The 19,274-nt window shown below is 48.2% G+C and overlaps 1 protein-coding gene across 3 annotated transcripts in view; it reads left to right on the top strand.

Annotated features, from left to right (window-relative positions):
- The window catches only part of NME7 (NME/NM23 family member 7), a 172,620-nt gene that overhangs the window by 39,305 nt on the left and 114,041 nt on the right, over positions 1–19,274 (top strand). For all 3 annotated transcript variants that reach the window (XM_039527496.1, XM_039527483.1, XM_039527489.1), the window contains exon 3: positions 6,178–6,344. In XM_039527496.1, coding sequence (XP_039383430.1) covers positions 6,178–6,344 — 167 coding nt within the window. The remainder of the gene's footprint in view (positions 1–6,177; positions 6,345–19,274) is intronic.

The raw sequence follows: 19,274 nt of genomic DNA, 5'->3' as shown, positions 1-19,274 counted from the left end.
CATTGATAAGTCGGAGTCCCTTGGGGAACAATAGGTAATTAGGGCGACTTTGAAGCAGGTCCATCACCGGTACTTAGCTATACGAATTAACATAAGGCAACTGCCTGTTTTTCCACCATTCACAGATAATTTGCTATACATTTCAAAGAGAGATTAATACAATGATATCCCTTATTTACAATTCATTTAAATACTAGGATGTTCTTTTCATCTCTGAATTATCAGAATACAGCATAGACAGGGACTGTTGATTACATTGTTAACCACTATCCATATATATATGTAAATACACAAAACCACAAACATTATCTCCCCCACATCTTTAAGGGTTGAATTTGAATCATTTTGTTTTGCAGGATGTTTAACCCTTTATGGCCATGCGTCACACTCTGCTGTTCAGATTTTGGGATCAATTTGGACAGGTGTTGTGTTACGGTGTATGGACTTCTCACTCATGAGGAAGGTGCCAGATAGACCCTGGGGGCAGGGCTTTCCCGCCCCTCTGGCTTTGTCAATTACATATGATAGGCAGAAGGCCTGTAAAAGAGAGGAAACTGCAGTCGGATGAGGGGACGGAGCTTGTTTGCCAAGCAGTAGACAGCTGGCCTGACTCCTGGAGCCACAGGGGAAACTCTCATCCTGGAGCTCTACAGGGAGTGCCGCAAGCTGCCAGGGAGAGACTTAAGAAGGCTACAAGGGATAGAGGCCTCTTGTAAGAAGCAAGGAACTAGGATCTGTGCCGGAGCCACACAGTGCAAGTAACTGGGTGTGGACAGGTTCTCTCACCATTGGAGAGAGAAACCTCAGGGGACTCCTTTACAAGTGTCTTAACATTTGGATGCTCTTCTGAATTTATATAAGTCCCTACTATGTCCGGTAACCAATCCCCACTGAATCACCTCTTCTGTCAATGGGCTCTGCCTCATCTCTACCTATTGTTGTCTTTCTGAGGAAATGGATGGTTGCTTGTTATTCCCTTGGGCATATCTGGAGAGAGGATAGGTGGCAGCCGGTAGGCAAATTTCCTTTTGGAGGTAATGAATTATTTGATCTCTTCATCCCTGCTTGTAAGGATCCCCACCACCACCGATACCTCTCCTTAACCACCCCTATGTCATGTATGGGGCTGAAACTGCTGAGAGTTTGTGTGTAAATGAGGCCTTCTAGTTCTCAGCTTTTCTTTCCTCCTTTTCCTTACTATGCTATGCTTCTTGGCTGTTCCTGGGGAAAAAGGAGAAACTGGTAGAGGAAGCAGTGAAAATATTGGAGAGGCAGATTCTAGCTACATAGCAGGAGGAGTGGCCTGTATTGGCTGTGGAAGAGTTTGGCAGGGTTTTTTGTCCCAGTAGCCCACAACAGAAAAGGATACCGGGGAGTGCTGTGAGCAAATTGGATCTGTTGGCAAATATTCATGCTTGGTTCTCAGAATTTGACATCATTTGAAACCTTACAGGTTAATCCTTAAGAATGTATTGCTTGGAATAGGAGTTATGTAGATGATTGCCTTAATAAGAGAAGGCTTATTTTTTTTTAAAAAACTCAGAAGAAAACATAGATTGTTAGCAGACATTATTTCATTTTCGCTAAACTTGCTTCTTCAGGCAAAGTGTGAGAGACGGGGAGAAATAAAACTGCAAGCTGTATTTACCAAATCTAAGTAACGTTGATCTATTGTTTACCCACTTTGTAGCTCATCATTATGTTTTAAATAGGGTTTATAAATATATCCAGGCATTCATGCCAAAAAATAACCCCCTAACAGGTGGATGAGGAAATATCGTCTTCAGGCTTTTTTCATCCATGTCACTTCTACTACATGGTAATGAGTGCAAAATAACCGGAACACGTTTTTTTTTCTCTGCTAGGGTTGAACTGAGCTAGGAAATATGTAAGTGTCAGGGTTTTGAAGATTATTGATTTAGTTACATCTGAAAATACAAGTCTTGAACGAGTCAGGCAATAATATACAGCAGAATTCAAGGGACTATTTTATTATTTTACCATCTCATCAACTGTTAGAATATAGGATGTCAACTAATGCAAAGCTCAAAGAGGGGTTTCATTCTGAATAGTGATGAGGAACCTCAAAAAGTTCAGAATGAGATAGTCCACCCAATCCTTCCCAAAATGGGTGCTTATCAGAACTATTCTGACCTTTTCAGTATGCAGAATTGGGTTGTGAATTTCACAAGAGCAGGCTGTCCTGTGAGACTTCTATTGAGTCCAGTCAGAATCTGGAAATGGGAGAAAAATGTATCCAAACACTTCAGAAAATAAAAAAGATTCACTTTGGTTCTAAAAATGGGCAAAAGTTTTGTATTTTCACAAAATCTGATGGTTCATATAATATAGCTTTGTGGTGGAGGGTGGCACATGATATATAAGGGTGGGAAGGGGAAGTTTTGGCTGAGAACAGCAGGCCAGACTCCTACTGTTACAGAAGTGCCTTGGGATTGTTAATATCCACACGCAGCTGAAAGGAAGCTGTTGCTTTTAAGATGTCCTCTGATGCTTTGACAGCTCAGCCAATTAACTTCATGGAACTTACTGCATTTTCCTCAGAAAGATGAAGTGCTGAGTTAACATTACTAGGATTTTTCAACTGTGCTTTTAGTGAGTCAGAATGTTTCGAACCCACTTCTAAGGTCCTTAATCCACTCTTCTGCCCCCTCCCCTCTTTGAGTCTTGTACTATACAAACTGATAGTGTAACATCACTGAGATGATGCTCTGAAGATACGTGTTACAGCAGGTGACATGAGCAGTTGTAGTTTGGGTTATAGAACTGTGGCAGAGTGTAGTTCTCCTGGGCCAACTGTCATTGAGACTCCCTATAATTCAGACTGGACAAGAGATACACACAGGGTACCAGAGCCACTTACTGCAACTCAGAATAACACAAGCAAGTTAAAAATTGGCAAATTCTAAGACATCTTTCCCTTGTGCTGAGTGATGTCTTGCTTGGGGTACCCAGAACTGTGAGCTACTGTGCTATCCCTCTCAGACTCAGCAAGTGAGACCCTTGCTGCAGCTAAGCTATGCGGTCAGCTCCCTGACATACCAGCTCATCTGCCTTGCCAGCAAACTTTTCAGGACTCTGCCACTCCAAACCTTGCCTTGCAGTTAACAATCAGTGAACCCCAGTTTCTGAGGTCCCCAGAAACATCTCTCTGCAGGGGCCAGTCCCTCTCACTGGATACTCACAGAAGTTAAGTTCACTAGCTCCAAAGAGACAGAACACTCACCAGTCTGTCAGTTTAGCTGAAGACTCTTACACAGCATTCACATAATTTTTGTAATAAAACAAGAATAAGTTTATTAAGAAAGAACAGAAATTTAAGTGATCATAAGAAAACATACAAGAAATAAGCATGGTTATAAGTAAAACAAAATATGCTTTCTAGTGACTAAAATTAAATTAATCTTTGTGTAAGCAGGTTTCTTGCCTATAGTCAGTTTCCAGATACTCTTGTCTTCCAGGCAGAGGTGAAAGTAAGCTGGTACGGGCCGGTACAGAGGACCGGTAAGAAAAGGAGACTGACTGAGGGAGGGAGAGAGAAGCCTGCTCCCTGCATAAGAATAGTTTAAACTCAGCTGTTCCCTGATGATTCAGCCCCCAGGGCTAGGTTTCTGGCATCCTTGTTAATTTCACTCACAGTAGCTGGGGGGAGGGGGTCGAGGGGAAAGTGTGTTTGACCATGGCAGGGGCAGTCCTTTTCTGCCCCCGGGATGAGGGGATCTGTCCAATACTAATATGCACAACAAATACAAGCATTTGGCTGCACAGCTTAAATCCAGAGCTAATAAAAGCAGGTGGAAGGGGAAAACTCACTATCACATTGGTTTCTCGGCTCCTCCCTCCCCCTCCTCCAGCCAGGCTGCAGACAAGGCTCTGCATTCCTCCACCCCTTCGCCCCCCCTCCCTCCCCAGCAGTGGTTCTCCTCTAGGCTCTAGCTTGCAGTAGGGACACTGGCTGAGATGCCTGCTGCTGCTGCTGCCTGCAAAAGAACAGTTTAAACTCAGCTGTTCCCTGTGCAGTTCAGTGCCCAGAGTTAGGAGCCGTTTCTGGCATCCTTGTTAATTTCACTCCCAGTTGTTGTTGGGTGTGTGTGACCATGGCAGGGGCAGTTCTTTTCTGCCCCCAGGATGAGGGGATCTCCTAAACACAATCAAAATCAGGAACCATTTCCAAGTTCAAATCTATCCCATTCCCTCCCCAGCAGAGGATCATGGTTGTGATGTCCAAACTGCTTGCAGATCCTCTTTGAAATGTTACTGTTTAAAAAAAACAACACAAAAAACATGGAGAACATGGTGGAAAGATGTGTCATGATGATTAGGGTTTATTTTGGGCAAAGCAATTTTACTAAAGCAACTAAAGATTCACAGGGAAAGCAAATAGCCCCCATAGACAAAACCACAAAGGGATTGGAGGGGAAAACTGAATATTCAGGGAAATTATTGTGCCTCCTTTGAAAGAAATAGTAGTTTTCATTCCAATCCACCCTCTTTATATATTGATTTAAACACCTGAAATGTCCTTAGGACATCGAGTGCAATCTCAGATCTCTTTTTGTTTTGTACTGCCTGCAGAGTGCAGAGGCTGAAATTGACAAAACTTTCTCTAAATATCTTGTATATTTCATGAAGGCTATTCCAGTTGTCCTTCATTCACCCCTGACTTCCCCTGCCCCCCTCCCCCCCGGCTCCCTCCATGGCTGGCTGCTGTGGTTTTTGCCTTGGTTACTTACTCCTTGGCAGACCCAGCCCAGCGGCACCTGCTGGCTCTCTGCAGGCAGCAGCCCATAGGGACCGGTTCCTGGGGTTGCTGCTGGTCGGTGGCAGGCTGCAGCTGCATTGTTTGTGACACATTCATACACATACACATACATACAGTCAGAGGTGAAAGTAAGCCGGTCCGGTACGGCATACTGGCAAGAGCCAGTACGCCATGCTGGACCGCATCGACTTCCACGGCGGGGATTGAAAGGGCTCTGGGCTGCCCGCGGCTCCAGCGGCTGGGCTGGGGCGGAGATTTAAAGGGCTAGCCCAGAGCCCTTTGAATCCTGGCCACGGCTCTGGCGGCCGGGCTGGGGCCAGGATTTAAAGGGCTCTGGGCTTCCCTCAGTGGCAGGAGCTCTGGGCCCTTTAAATCCCTGCCCCCTCCCCGCAAAGCTCGGGGTTTCCCCTGGTGGCAAGAGCCCTGGGCCCTTCTCCCAGCCACCTCTGCAGCTGGGAGCCCCTGGTTGATTTAAAGGCTCTGGGTCTCCCAGCCACAGCTGGTTCCCCAGGGCCTTTAAATCTTGAAAGGCCATGCCTCTTCTGGCTGAGGCCACGCCCCCCTCAGGACTCCAGCAGTACCGGTAAGTTCTGTAAGTTACTTTCACCCCTGCCTCCAGGCCAAGAGGATCCAGCTTTCATAGGCTCTGAAGGCACTGAACCCTAAATATCCTCAATGATGGACAACCAAAATGGCTTTTTGCTTGTCTTTATATTCCCCCAAGTTCCTTGACTCTGTTTCAAGAGCCAGGAATGCTTCCTGGGGTTCAGATTACATCCCTTGTTGTGATTAAGTGGTCTGGTCCCCTGCTTGTTAGCTTGATGTCTTTGTTTACCTTATATGTAAATGTACATGTAATTGCCTCTGTCTGTTATCAAGCTGATCAGACAAGTAAATACACATTCCTTTGTCTAGGACAGGGTGGGCTTATATGCTGCCTCCCAAACATATTTTAAGAACATATTTCCAGGACACATTTATAACTCTTTGTATACACCCTGTGTACACACCACAGAATGATTTTTGGGACCAGAGTGTTACTGGCGTGTACATGGTACCTTACATGACACTTTGACACCAGTATTTTGGGGGCAATGAGCATGTCAGTCCTGATATGATTTATAGTATATTGTGCCTCCTTCCAACTGGTATTGAGGGGCTCCCAGTGTCAGCGACTGATAGTTAAAATGGAACAAATTTATAATAGTTGGTTTCATCTCATGACCTTCTCTATTGTACATGCAAACTCAAAGGGTTAGAAATTCAGTGAATCTATCAACCTCACTGGATCCCATAATACTTTGAGGCTGTTCTAAAATAGAATAGAATTTATTTTGAATTTGCTCATCATTTAATCACCCTCTTTAGCTTCTTGGTGATCTTCCTTCTCTCTGCAGTATGATGTGAAGAACCATCGCACCTTTCTGAAACGCACAAAATATGATGACCTACACCTAGAAGATTTGTTTGTAGGCAACAAAATTACTGTCTTTTCACGTCACCTTTCCCTAGTAGACTATGGGGATCAATACACAGCCCGCAAGTTGGGTAGCCGCAAAGAAAGGTAAGATGATGTGGTCTCTGAAGTTCCTTTGGTATTTGCTATCCACAAAACTGTTTATGCAAGTGAGTTTTTCAAACTAATTGTCTTTCTCGGGAGTGATCAGAGAGGGCTTCTATGGCTGATGAGGTGGGATGATGGGAGGGTATATCTGCTGGTTTGCATTTTGGGCAAGGGGATTTGGCTGGTTTGATCACTGGAAGCAAGAAAAAGCCGTCTATCCCCCTGTCGTCAAACCTATGATCTTTCCTGTTTTTTGTTACATCCTCCAGATCATACCTTCCCATAGATGTAAACTGCTCCCCACTCCAATTCTGGAGCACAGTTAAGCTTTGTTACAGCTGTGTAACCCCAGTGATGTGCACTAATGTTATTTCAGTGGAGCTGAATGGGTGTGGCTTGGGGCAGAATTTCAACCTTAGTATGTGCCGGGCTTACAGGGAATGAACCTCGGAAAAGTCATTGACTGTGGGTTTGGCTACACTTGCAGGTGTGCAGCGCTGGGAGTTACAGCTGTCTTCGTACAGCTGTGTAGGGAAAGCGCTGGAGTGTGGCCACACTGACAACTACCAGCGCTGCAGTGTGGCCACATTTGCAGCATTTGCAGCGGTGTTGGGAGTGGTGCATTATGGGCAGCTATCCCAGTGTTCAAGTGGCTACAACGTGCTTTTCAAAAGAGGGGGGTGGGGTGGAGTGTGACAGGGAGCGTGGGGGAGAGAGAGAGAGAGAGAGTGGATTTTTGGAGCCGAAACTGTGTCAGCTCCCTGCCTTGCAAATTCCTACCACTTCCCCCACACTCTTAAATGCAAATAGCCTGCAGACCAGATAAGCAGCTGCTCCGACGGACTCCCTCCCCCCCTCCCCCGCCGTGCTGTTTCTCTCCTCAAGCAAACACTAGCTGTGCACATTCATCCCTCTGCCTGCCTCATTCACAGCAAACAGTAGCTGTGTTTGTTTTTTAGATAAGCAGCTCCGGGAGCCCCGAGTTCACAACAAAACAAAGAGAGTTCTTTAGTTAAAAGCATTATGGGAAAATTCCAGAGGTCAGGTACAGCGTAGTAAGATTAATCACTGTTTACACTGGCACTCCAGCGCTGCAGCACCAGCGCTGCAGTCGTTATTCCCCAGGCAGAGGTGAAGTACAGCCAGCGCTGTAGCCAGGGAGATACAGCGCTGTATGTGCCTTGCAAGTGCGGACGGTGAGTGAGTTGCAGCGCTGTAAAGCCGCCACCAGTGCTGCAACTCTCCAGTGTAGCCAAGCCCTGTGTCTTTCGGGGACAAAACACAGGCCTTGTGATCCAGCAGCAACTCTTTACCAAGTGATGTTTTTTATACATCAATTTGTAGTAGCAATTACAAGCATCTCTCTTTTTATTGTTGTTATCCATCGTCCACTGCTTTTCCTGCAGTAAAGGAGATACTGAAACATTTCAAAGAAAAATTCCAAGGCTGGGTGGTGGTGGGGGCAAGAAGACTTACGGTGAAAATTGGAGCTATGCTAATTTACACTATCTGAGGGTATGGCTACACTGGCGATTTGCAGCGCTGGAAAGCCTCCACCAGCACTGCAATTAGTAAGTGGCCACACCTGCAGGGCACTTCCAGCGCTGCAACTCCCTGGCTGCAGCGCTGGCCGTACACCTCACTCGGCATGGGGAATAAGGATTCCAGCGCTAGTGCTGCAGCGCTGGTCATCAAGTGTGGCCACACACCAGCGCTGTGATTGGCCTCCAGGGTATAAGGTGTATCCCAGAATGCGTTTATAAATTACTCTTTGTTTTGTTATGCAGCCTCTCTTTGTTTTGTTGTGAACGAGCTCCGTGCGGAGCTCCGTTGCCATTGCAGTTGCCGCTTATCTAAAAAACAAACAGAGCTCCTGTTTGCTGTGATCATCTGTACCTGGCTGTAAACAATCAAATGAGATTGCAGGCAGGGAGGGAATGAAACAGCGGGGAGTCGTGTTGGCTGCAGGCTGTTTGCAATTAAGAGTTAAGACTAAGAAGTTGGAAACATGTTCTGATTTTTCAAGTCAGGAAGCTAAACACACAGTGTTGGCTCCAAAAATCCACTCTCTCTCTCCCCCCGCTCCCTGTCACACTAGACCCCACTCCACCCCCCTCTTTTGAAAAGCACGTTGCGGCCACTTGAATGCTGGGATAGCTGCCCATAATGCATCACTCTCAGCAGCGCTGCTAATGCTGCAAATGTAGCCACACACCAGCGCTGGTAGCTGTGAGTGTGGCCACACACCAGCGCTGCTCCTACACAGCTGGATGACCAGCGCTGCAAACTGTAAGTGTAGCCATACCCTAAGGATCAGGCTCATAAGCTCATTCCAGTTGAGGCAGCATGACAGGAGAGGTTTGCTTTGGGGAACACACCTGAAAAAACCATAAGGACCAAATTCTGCTCTTAGTTATGTTGCTACATACCTGGATTGACTTCAGTGGAGTTACTCTCTGAATGTGCATCAGTATCACTGAGATCAGAGTTTAGCCCAGTATTGTTAAGAAAAACACTCAGTACCCTTTCTAGATTGCTGTTCTTAACACCAGTAAGCCCTCTACTAGCTCTGTTTTTGTGTGTTGTTTTTAAAGAGCTATAAGCAGGATTTTAAAACTTATATTTTAATCAAAATAACACTAAAAAGACACTGATAAGATTGAAAAGTTGAACATTTACCATTCCCTCACCCCCTAAAAAATATTGCCACTGAGATGACTACAGTTACAGCCTTCCAAAATAAGGTCTCTGGGCATGTTGCCTAGTGGTTGGAACTGGAGTAGTGGGAGAGAGGGTATGAAAGAGAAAGATTGTGTTTCAGGACTCTTGGGTTATATTTAGAGCCCTATGACATTCCTTTTTTGTTTTATTTTTCAGGAATTTTGTGTTGTGTTTGTTTTATCCATTCTGGGGGTGGAGGAGGGTCGGGTCCTGCCCTGGTCTGGGGGAAAAGGCTCGGGGAGAGGGAATCCTCCCACTGGGGCAGGTGGAAGGCTTGGGGAGGAAGTCTGCAGAGTGAACTCCCGCCCCTTGCACTCACCCCATAGTGGCAGCTGCTTTGCTGCAGGGCCTGGCCGGGCTCCCCACTGCAGGTGTTGCGACCTGGCACATGGGGTCACAGCACAGTTCAGGCTTGGCCCAATTACCTTTCTGTCATCATGATGGAGGGACGGCTGGGCCGGAGTTGAGTGAGTGGCACTTTATTTCATTTTATACATTGTTTTTTGGTATTTGTGTTGTTTTGCATTTGCAAAAAACATGAAGCTCTATTATGTTCCTGGTTTTATGAATCGACTCTGTGACCTTGGGCAAGTCACTTAGGCCTGGCCTACATACAACTTTTATACTAGTATAATTTTTTTGGTTAGGGTATGTCTACACTACGAAGTTAGGTCAAATTTATAGAACTCGTTTTTTCAGAAATCGTTTCTATACAGTCGATTGTGTGTGTCCCCACAAAAAATACTCTAAGTGCATTAAGTCGGCAGACTGCGTCCACAGTACTGAGACTAGCATCGACTTCCGAAGTGTTGCACTGTGGGTAGCTGTGAGTAGCTATCCCACAGTTCCCGCAGTCTCTGCTGCCCATTGGGATTCTGGGTTCAGATCCCAATGGCTGATGGGGCAAAAACAGTGTCGCGGTTGGTTCTGGGTAAATGTCGTCAGGCCCCCTCTCCCTCCCTCCCTCCATGAAAGCAATGGCAGACAATGGTTTCGCGCCTTTTTTCCTGGATTACCTGTGCAGACGCCATAGCACGGCAAGCATGGAACCCGCACAGCTGACCGTCACTGTAAGTCTCCTGGGTGCTGGCAGACGTGGGACTGCATTGCTACACAGCAGCAGCTCCTTGCCCTTTGGCAGTAGATGGTGCATTATGACTGGTAGCCGTCGTATTCCTGGGTGCTCTTTTAACCGACCTTGGTGAGGTCAGTCATGGGCGCCTGGGCAGACTCCTTCTGCCCAGCACCCAGGAGACGACAATGGCTAGCAGTCAAACTGCACCATCTGCTGCCACCCTAAAGATGTAAAAGATAGATGGAGTGGATCAAAACAAGAAATAGACTCGATTTGTTTTGTATTCATGTGCTCCCCCCTCCCTCCGTGAAATCAATGGCCTGCTAAACCCAGGGTTTTGAGTTCGATCCTTGAGGGGGCCATTCTGTGTGTGACAGTTGTTTGTGTTTCTGCTTGATGCAAAGCCACCCCCTTTGTGGACTGTAATTCTCTGTAAGCCGTGTCGTCAATCGCCCCTCCCTCCGTCAGAGCAGACAATTGTTTCACGCCCTTTTTCAGCCCAGATGCCATAGCACTGGGATCATGGAACCTGCTGAGATCACCACGGCAATTATGAGCACTGTAAACACCACGCACAGTATCCTGCAGTATATGCAGAACCAGAACCTGCCAAAGCAAAACCAGGCGAGGAGGCAACGACCGTGCGCTGACGAGACTGATGAGGACATAGACATGGACATAGACTTCTTACAAAGAATGGGCCCCGGCAATGTGCACATCATGGTGTTAATGGGGCAGGTTCATGCCATGGAAGGCCAATTCTGGGCCCGGGAAACAAGCACAGACTGGTGGGACCGCATAGTGTTGCAGGTCTGGGACGATTCTCAGTGGCTGCGAAACTTTCGCATGCATAAGGGCACTTTCATGGAACTTTGTGACTTGCTTTCCCCTGCCCTGAAGCACCAGAATACCAAGATGAGAGCAGCCCTCACAGCTGAGGAGTGGCCATAGCCCTGTGGAAGCTTGCAATGCCAGACAGCTACCGGTCAGTGGGGCATCAATTTGGAGTGGGCAAATGTACTGTGGGGGCTGCTGTGATCCAAGTAGCCCACGCAATAAAAGATCTGCTGATATCAAGTGTAGTGACTCTGGGAAACGTGCAGGTCATAGTGGATGGCTTTGCTGCAATGGGATTCCCTAACTGTGGTGAGGCGATAGATGGAACCCATATCCCTATCTTGGCACCGGAGCACCAAGCCAGCGAGTACATAAACTGAAAGGGGTACTTTTCAATGATGCTGCAAACACTGGTGGATCACAAGGGACGTTTCATCAACATCAATGTGGGATGGCTGGGAAAGGTACATGACGCTCGCGTCTTCAGGAACTCTGGTCTGTTTCAAAAGCTGCAGGAAGGGACTTTCTTCCCAGACCAGAAAATAACCATTGGGGATGTTGAAATGCCTATAGTTATCCTTGGGGACCCAGCCTACCCCTTAATGCCATGGCTCATGAAGCCATACACAGGCAGCCTGGACAGTAGTAAGGAGCTGTTCAACTATAAGCTGAGCAAATGCAGAATAGTGGTAGAAAGTGCATTTGGATGTTTAAAAGAACGCTGGCGAAGTTTACTGACTCGGATAGACCTCCGCAAAACCAATATTCCTGTTGTTATTACTGCTTGCTGTGTGCTCCACAATATCTGTGAGAGTAAGGGGGAGACGTTTATGGCGGGGTGAGAGGTTGAGGCAAATCGCCTGGCCACTGATTACGCGCAGCCAGACACCAGGGCAGTTAGAAGAGCACAGCAGGACACGCCGTGCATCAGAGAAGCTTTGAAAACCAGTTTCATGACTGGCCAGGCTACGGTGTGAAAGTTCTGTTTGTTTCTCCGTGATGAACACCACCCCCCCGGTTCATTCTACTTCTCTGTAAGCTAAACACCCTCCCCTCCCCTCCCCCCTTCGATCACCGCTTGCAGAGGCAATAAAGTCATTGTTGCTTCACATTCATGCATTCTTTATTAATTCATCACACAAATAGGGGGATAACTGCCAAGGTAGCCCGGGAGGGGTTGGGGCAGAGGGAACCGCAGGGTGGGGTGGGAGAGAAGGGAAGGACAAGGCCACACCACACTTTAAAATTTGAATGCCAGCCTTCTGTTGCTTGGGCAATCCTCTGGGGCGGAGTGGCTGGGTGGCCAGAGGCCCTCCCACCGCGTTCTTGGGCGTCTGGGTGAGGAAGCTATGGAACTTGGGGAGGAGGGCGGATGGTTACACTGGGGCTGTAGCAGCAGTCTGTGCTCCTGCTGTCTTTCCTGCAGCTCAGCCATACGCTGGAGCATATCAGTTTGATGTTCCAGCAGTCAGAGCATCAACTCTTGCCTTCTGTCAGCAAGCTGATGTCACCTGTCATCTTCAGCCCCCCACCTCTACTCGCATTCCTGTTGTGATTTCCTGCACTGTGACATCGTCTGCCTCCACGCATTCTGGTGTGCTCTGTCAGTGTGGGAGGACAGCAGTAGCTCTGAGACCATTTCATCCCGAGAGCATTTTTTTCGCCTTCTAATCTTCGCTAGCCTCTGCGAAGGAGAAACATTTGCAGCTGCTGGGGGAAAAGGGAGATTGGTGGTGAAAAAGACACATTTTAGAGAACAATAGGATCACTCTTTCTCGTTAAACCTTGCTGTTCACATTACACAGCACATGTGCTTTTGTTACAAGTAGTATTTTGCCTCTTATATTGAGGGACTGCCGGTGTGGTGTGAGAGCACTCACGCAGTGCCAGGCAACAGAATTCGGCTTGCAGGCAGCCATGGTAAGCCACAGTCTTTTGGCTTCTTTAACCTTCATAACATGTGGGAATGGTTTCAAACAGCAGCGCCCTCATTTCCCATACCAAGCAGCCGTTGGGTTGGCCATTTAAAAGGGGTTTGCAATTTAAAAGGAGGGGCTGCGGTTTGCGGGTTAGCATGCAGCACAAACCCAAATAACACCCCCACACACGCTATTCTCTGGGATGATCACTTCACCTCTCCCCGCACCGCGTGGCTAACAGCGGGGAACATTTCTGTTCAGCCACCTGCAAACAGCAGAGCAGGAATGGGCACCTCTGAATGTCCCCTTAATAAAAGCACCCTATTTCAACCAGGTGACCGTGAATGATATCACTCTCCTGAGGATAACACAGAGAGAGATAAGGAATGGATGTTGTCTGAATGCCAGCAAACACCGGGATTTCCGCTCGATCCCCATATGTTAACAGACTTTTGCAGTAGCTGTACTGGCCGTGAATGCCAGGGCAGATTAATCATTAAACACGCTTGCATTTAAACCATGTGTAATATTTACAAAGGTACACTCAACAGAGGTCCCTTCTCCGCCTACAGGGTCCATGATCATGCCTTGGGTAGGTTCGGGGGGTACTGGCTCCAGGTCCAGGGTGAGAAACATGTCTTGGCTTTGGGGGAAACCGGTTTCTCCGCTTCCTTGCTGTGAGCTATCTTCAATCTCTTCGTCATCATCTTCCTCGTCCCCAAAACCCGCTTCCTTGTTGCGTGATTCTTCATTGACGGAGTCAAAGCATAGGGTTGGGGTAGTGGTGGCTGCACCTTCCTAGCATGGCATGCAGCTCAGCGTAGAAGCAGCATGTCTGCGGCTCTGCCCCGGACCTTCTGTTTGCCTCTCTGGTTTTGTGGTAGGCTTGCCTTAGCTCCTTAATTTTCATGCGGCACTGCCATGCGTCCCTGTTATGGTCTCTGTCCTTCATGCCCTTTGAGACTTTTTCTAATGTTTTGGCATTTCATTTACTGGAACGGAGTTCAGCTAGCACGGATTCGTCTCCCCATATGGCGAGCAGATTCTGTACCTCCCGTTCGGTCCATGCTTGAGCTCTTTTGTGATCCTGGGACTCCATCATGGTTACCTGTGCTGATAAGATCTGCACTCACCTGCACCTTGCCATGCTGGCCAAACAGGAAATGAGATTCAAAAGTTCGCCGGCCTTTTCCTGTCTACCTGGCCAGTGCATCTGAGTTGAGAGCGCTGTCCAGAACGGTCACAATGGAGTACTCTGGGATAGCTCCTGGAGGCCAATACCGTCAAATTGTGTCCACACTACCCCAAATTTGACCCTGCAAAGCCGTTTTCAGCGCTAATCCTCTCATCGGAGGTGGAGTAAAGAAATCTATTTAAAAAGCCCTTTAAGTTGAAAAAAAGGGCTTCGTCGTGTGGACGGGTCCAGGCTTAAGTCGAGGTAACGCTGCTAAATTTGACCTAAAATCATAGTGTAGACCAGGCCTTAGGGGGTAAATTTTTACTGAATAAGCCCTAGCGTGGGTGCAATTACAGCAGTATAAAGGTGCCTTACATGGGAATTGTTTATTCCACTTCTCATATAGGAATAGCTACTGTGGCAAACCCAGGACAAATGGCTACAAAGGGAGGGGTAGGAATTAGTCCCAAGGGGGTTAAAAGGCCTCTCCCTATCCATTGAGGAGAGATAGCCATGGAGAAATTAGGTTCAGCTGGAACAGGGGTTACCAGGGAGCTAATTAGGTTCAGCTGGCCCCAATTGCTGGAGACCTTTTTAAACCCTCCCTGGCAGGGAAACGGGGGGGTGGGGTGGGGTGGGGTGGGGTGAGATGAGAGAAGCAGAGAAGCTGCCAGCGAGTAGGTGCAGCAAGACTCTGACCTCTTCCAGCAAGGAAGACTGCACTCTGTCCCCAGAAGGGGAGAAAAACAGCAAGGGACTGACTGAGAAAAGGATCAGCCAGACTCTGCGTGACCAAGAAAGACTTTGCTTTGCCCAAGCCTGTGTCTCCAAGGCTAAAAGGGACTGAGCCAGCCGAGGAGAAGCAGGTACTTTGCCACACTACACTGGTATAAAACAGCTTTATACCAACGTGGATGCTGTTTATACTAGGAGTATTGTACTGCTTTATACTCTCATATTTTAAAACAGTACACATTTTGTGCCTACACAAGCCCTTAATCTCTCATTTTCCCCATCTGTAAAATGAGGTTAATAATACTTACCATGCCCATCTTTAGCTGTAGAACAGACAGTGTTATAATTTATTCAGAATGACCAAATGACTTCCATTGAAATCTACCTTAGGCAATCATCAAAGGGATCAGCAAAATCCAAGTTCAAGCAGAGGTTGGCTTTCGATGGTTAAACAAGATTATATTGCACGAGGGCAAGTGGCTGGTTATGGGGAGTTGCCTGTTAGGGATAGTCCTTAGTGTAGATTTCATGACAGTAACAGAAGGGGAAAAAGAGGAGTTTTGCAACAGAGAATGAAATGAGCATCACCAAAGATAAAGAATGTGCAACTGGACAATTTTGTTGCTGATGCACGAGGCAGAATAATCTTCACCTTGTTCTGTAATAGTCCTGCATAGCCCATGCAGCTAGCAGAAGGAAAAATAGGCTCAAGTTTGTAAAACTTACGCATACTTTGGTCACTAGAGAAGCATGTGCAAAATGCTCAGTGAGTACTCCAGGCTAGACTGGCATCTGCACATCAAGCATCTTGCACTTTCTGAAACTGGGGCCTTTGTTTTTGTCAGTAAAATGAGCCAGTATGACTCCAGACACCTACAGGGAATTGATCTGGGGTGGGGGGAAGAAAAGGCTGATTTTTTACATAGTCCTTTTTCTAATTATAATTGCACTTTAAGTTAAAACTTTCCTGTATGAACAGTCAACTCAGGGCCGCCCAGAGGGGGGGGGGGCAAGTGGGGCAATTTGCCCTGGGCACCGGGCTCCGCAGGGGCCCCCAAGAGAACAGCTGAGGCTCCTGCCTCTGCCTCTCTCCTAGAGCCTTAGCGCATCAAGCGGCGTCCTCAGACAGCGCCGCAGCGTGTCTCGGGCGGGGCCCCTGAGCCCCGCCTCGCTCAGAGTCGTGTGGTGAGGGGGCGGGGCTGCGAGCTCCAGGCTGAGCTCAGCTCCCTCTGCTCGGCGGGGAGCTCACAGCCCCGCCCCCTCCCCACGCGGCTCTGAGCAGGGCGGAGCTCAGGCCCCGCCAGAGACTCGCTGCAGCTGTTCAGCGAGGCGCTGAGGCGCCGGGTGAGGAGGGAGCCGGGGGTAAGAGGCTGGGGCCAGGGGGGTTGGCTAAGGGGCAGGGAGTCCCAGGGACAGTCAGGGCACAGGGAGGGGGCAGAGTTTGGGGGGGCGGTCAGGGGGCAGGGCATGGGGGGGTTGGATTGGGGGCGTTCCGGGGGGGTCTGTCAGGACTCAGCGAGGGGGGGTGGACAGGGAGCAGGGGTGGGGTCCCGTGGTGGTGGTGGTAGTGGTGGGTCTCTGGGGGACGGTGAGGGGACAAGGAGCAGGATGGGTCGGAGATTCTAAGAGGGGCAGTCGGGGGCAGGAAGTGGGTGGGGGTTGGATGGGGGCAGGGCCAGGCTGTTTGGGGAGGCACAGCCTTCCCTACCCTAAAGCTCATTCAGCAGTTTGAGGCTTGCAGAAGAGCCAAGCTGTTAGGGATGGTAGCCCTAATGGAAAAGCTTTCACTTCTCAAATGCCAAATTATAGTCTATATGTAATTTCAGTGCCATAGGGAGATTCATGTCAGGGGAGGGTAGCTTCATTTAAAATTAGCCACTGGGGGGAGGGATCACATGAGAAGAGCAATATCCTTCCCAACCCTACCAAGGGAGACCCCTCTCCCCTGCATTCCCTGAGGCTTCAGAGGGGTTAATTCAGTGGTTCTCAAACTTTTGTCCTGGTGACCCTTTCACATAGCAAACCTCTGAGTGTGACCCCTCCCCCCTATAAATTGAAAACACTTTTTTATATATTTAACACTATTATAAGTGCTGGAGGCAAAGTGGGGTTTGAGGTGGAGGCTGACAGCTCGCGACCCCCAGTAATAACCTCGTGACCCCCCCGAGGGGTCCTGACCTCCAGTTTGAGAACCCCTGGATTAATTTAATTTTAGCACCCTGTGTCCATTCACATGCATGTGCTATTTTGAGCATTTCAGTTTTGACAACATAGGCTCATCCCAGATTCTGGAACAAGCTCAAATGCTCGGTTCGTGGAGTATGTACATAAGCTATACTAAAGACAAACCCACAGTAACCGTCTCCAGTTTGTGAGGGACCACATGGAGCCAGTCTCTAGGAAACAGATAAATGCATGGAGATTAAGTCTATTAATGGCTATTAGCCAGGATGGGTAAGGAATGGTGTCCCTAGCCTCTGTTTCTCAGAGAGTGGAGATGGGTGGCAGGAGCGAGATCACTTGATCATTACCTGTTAGGTTTACTCCCTCTGGGGCACTTGGCATTGGCCATTGTCAGTAGACAGGATACTTGGCAAGATGGCCTTTGGTTTGACCCAGTATGGCTGTTCTTATGTTCTAACCTAAATGAACCCAAAGTTATGGAGACAGATATGAGTCAAGGAAGCCAGCAGAGTATCAGAAACTTGGAAAAATCTCTGCCTGGATGGGCTCAGGTGTTTGGTTACAAGCTGAGGTGGTTCAAAAGTTTTGGATTTTTTTAAGCAGAATTTTTTTATTGTTTCTTTAAACAATCAAACACAGCAAGCAGCAAATATTTGGCCACACACTTCTGAAACCTCAAACCATGTTCAGGTTTTGGCAGACTAATTTCAGCTTTTCAATTAAAAAAACCACAACAAATTTTGAAGGAAAGCAGACATTCTGTGATTTTTTTTCTGCTTTTTAAAACCCCCTAGTTTTCGATCCAGAAAAAGTTTTGATGGAAAATATTTGTCCAACCCTTTTAATGAGCTTTAGTGCCTTTTAGCACTAGCTGATGCTGAGAACCAGTGATACCTTGTAAAGAAGTTTTCTCAAGACTGGGTTTGTGTCGAAATGCGGAAGGTTTATTTTTCCCAGGGGTGCCCATGGGGGGGAGCAAGTGGGGCAATTTGCCGTGGGCCCCGCAAGGGCCCCCAGGAGAATATAGTATTGCAATTTTTTTATAGAAGGGGCCCCCAAAATTTCTTTGCCCCAGGCCCCCTGAATTCTCTGGGCGGCCCTGAGTCAACTTAAAATCTATCCAGTTCCAAAAAGTGACTTTAAAGTAATTTCAGGTTCTACACTTGCCTCTGAGTCCCCCAGCCAATTTATTTATTAGCTTTACAGCCATGTTTGTTTATTTAAATGCTTTTTTTTTCTTTTCCCCCTTTCCACTGTTAACTGAAAGACCCAGGCAAACAAGGAAACTGACTAGTCACTAGGGAACTTAACTAAACACACAGTGCTGTCAAATGCACAAAGTAAATAAAATTGGAAAAAATAGAGAATCCCCCCCCCCCCCCAATCTTTCACTTGTATTGATCTTAGATGGCGCTTAACACTAGCTAAACGTTTTTCAGACACTTTTTTTTTTTAAGAGGACCGTGAGCCTTTCAGTGTATTCAGTTACCATAACTGGTTTACAAAAATTATTAGAATGCTCACGACAAACCAGAAATACCAGATTATTTTATTGATTTAGTAAATCATTAATGTGCTTCCAATTATTTACCATATTTAACATTTCCTCCCCTCCACAGCATAAGATTTTGTACTTGTAATAGGCCTTCTATTAAAAATAAACACCAGCCTTAGCCACAACATACATTGTTTTATGCACCAGATACCGTTCTTATGATCACTTACAATCTCTCTTTTCAATAACCACAAGAGCAGGGCCGCCCAGAGGATTCCGGGGGCCCGGGGTCTTCGGCGGCGGGGGGCCCTTCCGTTCCGGGACCCGCGCGAAGTGCCCGAAGACCGCCGGGGACCCCCGCCGCCCACGCCGGCGGGACCCACCGCCGAAGTGCAGCCTGGTCTTCGGCGGTAATTCGGCGGCGGGGGGCCCCCACCGCGGGTCTTCGGGGCACTTCGGCGGCGGGTCCCGGAACGGAAGGGCCCCCCGCCGCCGAATTAACGCCGAAGACCGGGCTGTGCTTTGGCGGCGGCCCCCGCTTCCGCCCCGCCCCCAACCTCTTACCCCCGGCTCCCTCCTCACCCGGAGTCTCAGCGCCTCGCCGGAACAGCCGCAGCGTGTGGCCGGCGGGGCCTGAGCTCCGTCCCGCTCAGAGCCGCGTGGGGAGGGAGCGGGGCTTGGAGCTCCACGCCGAGCGGAGGGAGCCGAGCTCAGCCCAGAGCTCCCAGCCCCTCCCCCTGACGACGCGACTCGGGGCGGGGCTCAGGGGCCCCGGCGGAGACTCGGC

Source organism: Mauremys reevesii, linkage group 1 (genome assembly GCF_016161935.1).
Source record: "Mauremys reevesii isolate NIE-2019 linkage group 1, ASM1616193v1, whole genome shotgun sequence".
Classification (NCBI taxonomy): domain Eukaryota; kingdom Metazoa; phylum Chordata; order Testudines; family Geoemydidae; genus Mauremys; species Mauremys reevesii.
The sequence above is the reverse complement of the archived record's forward strand: the minus strand, read 5'-3'. Positions and strand labels throughout refer to the sequence as shown.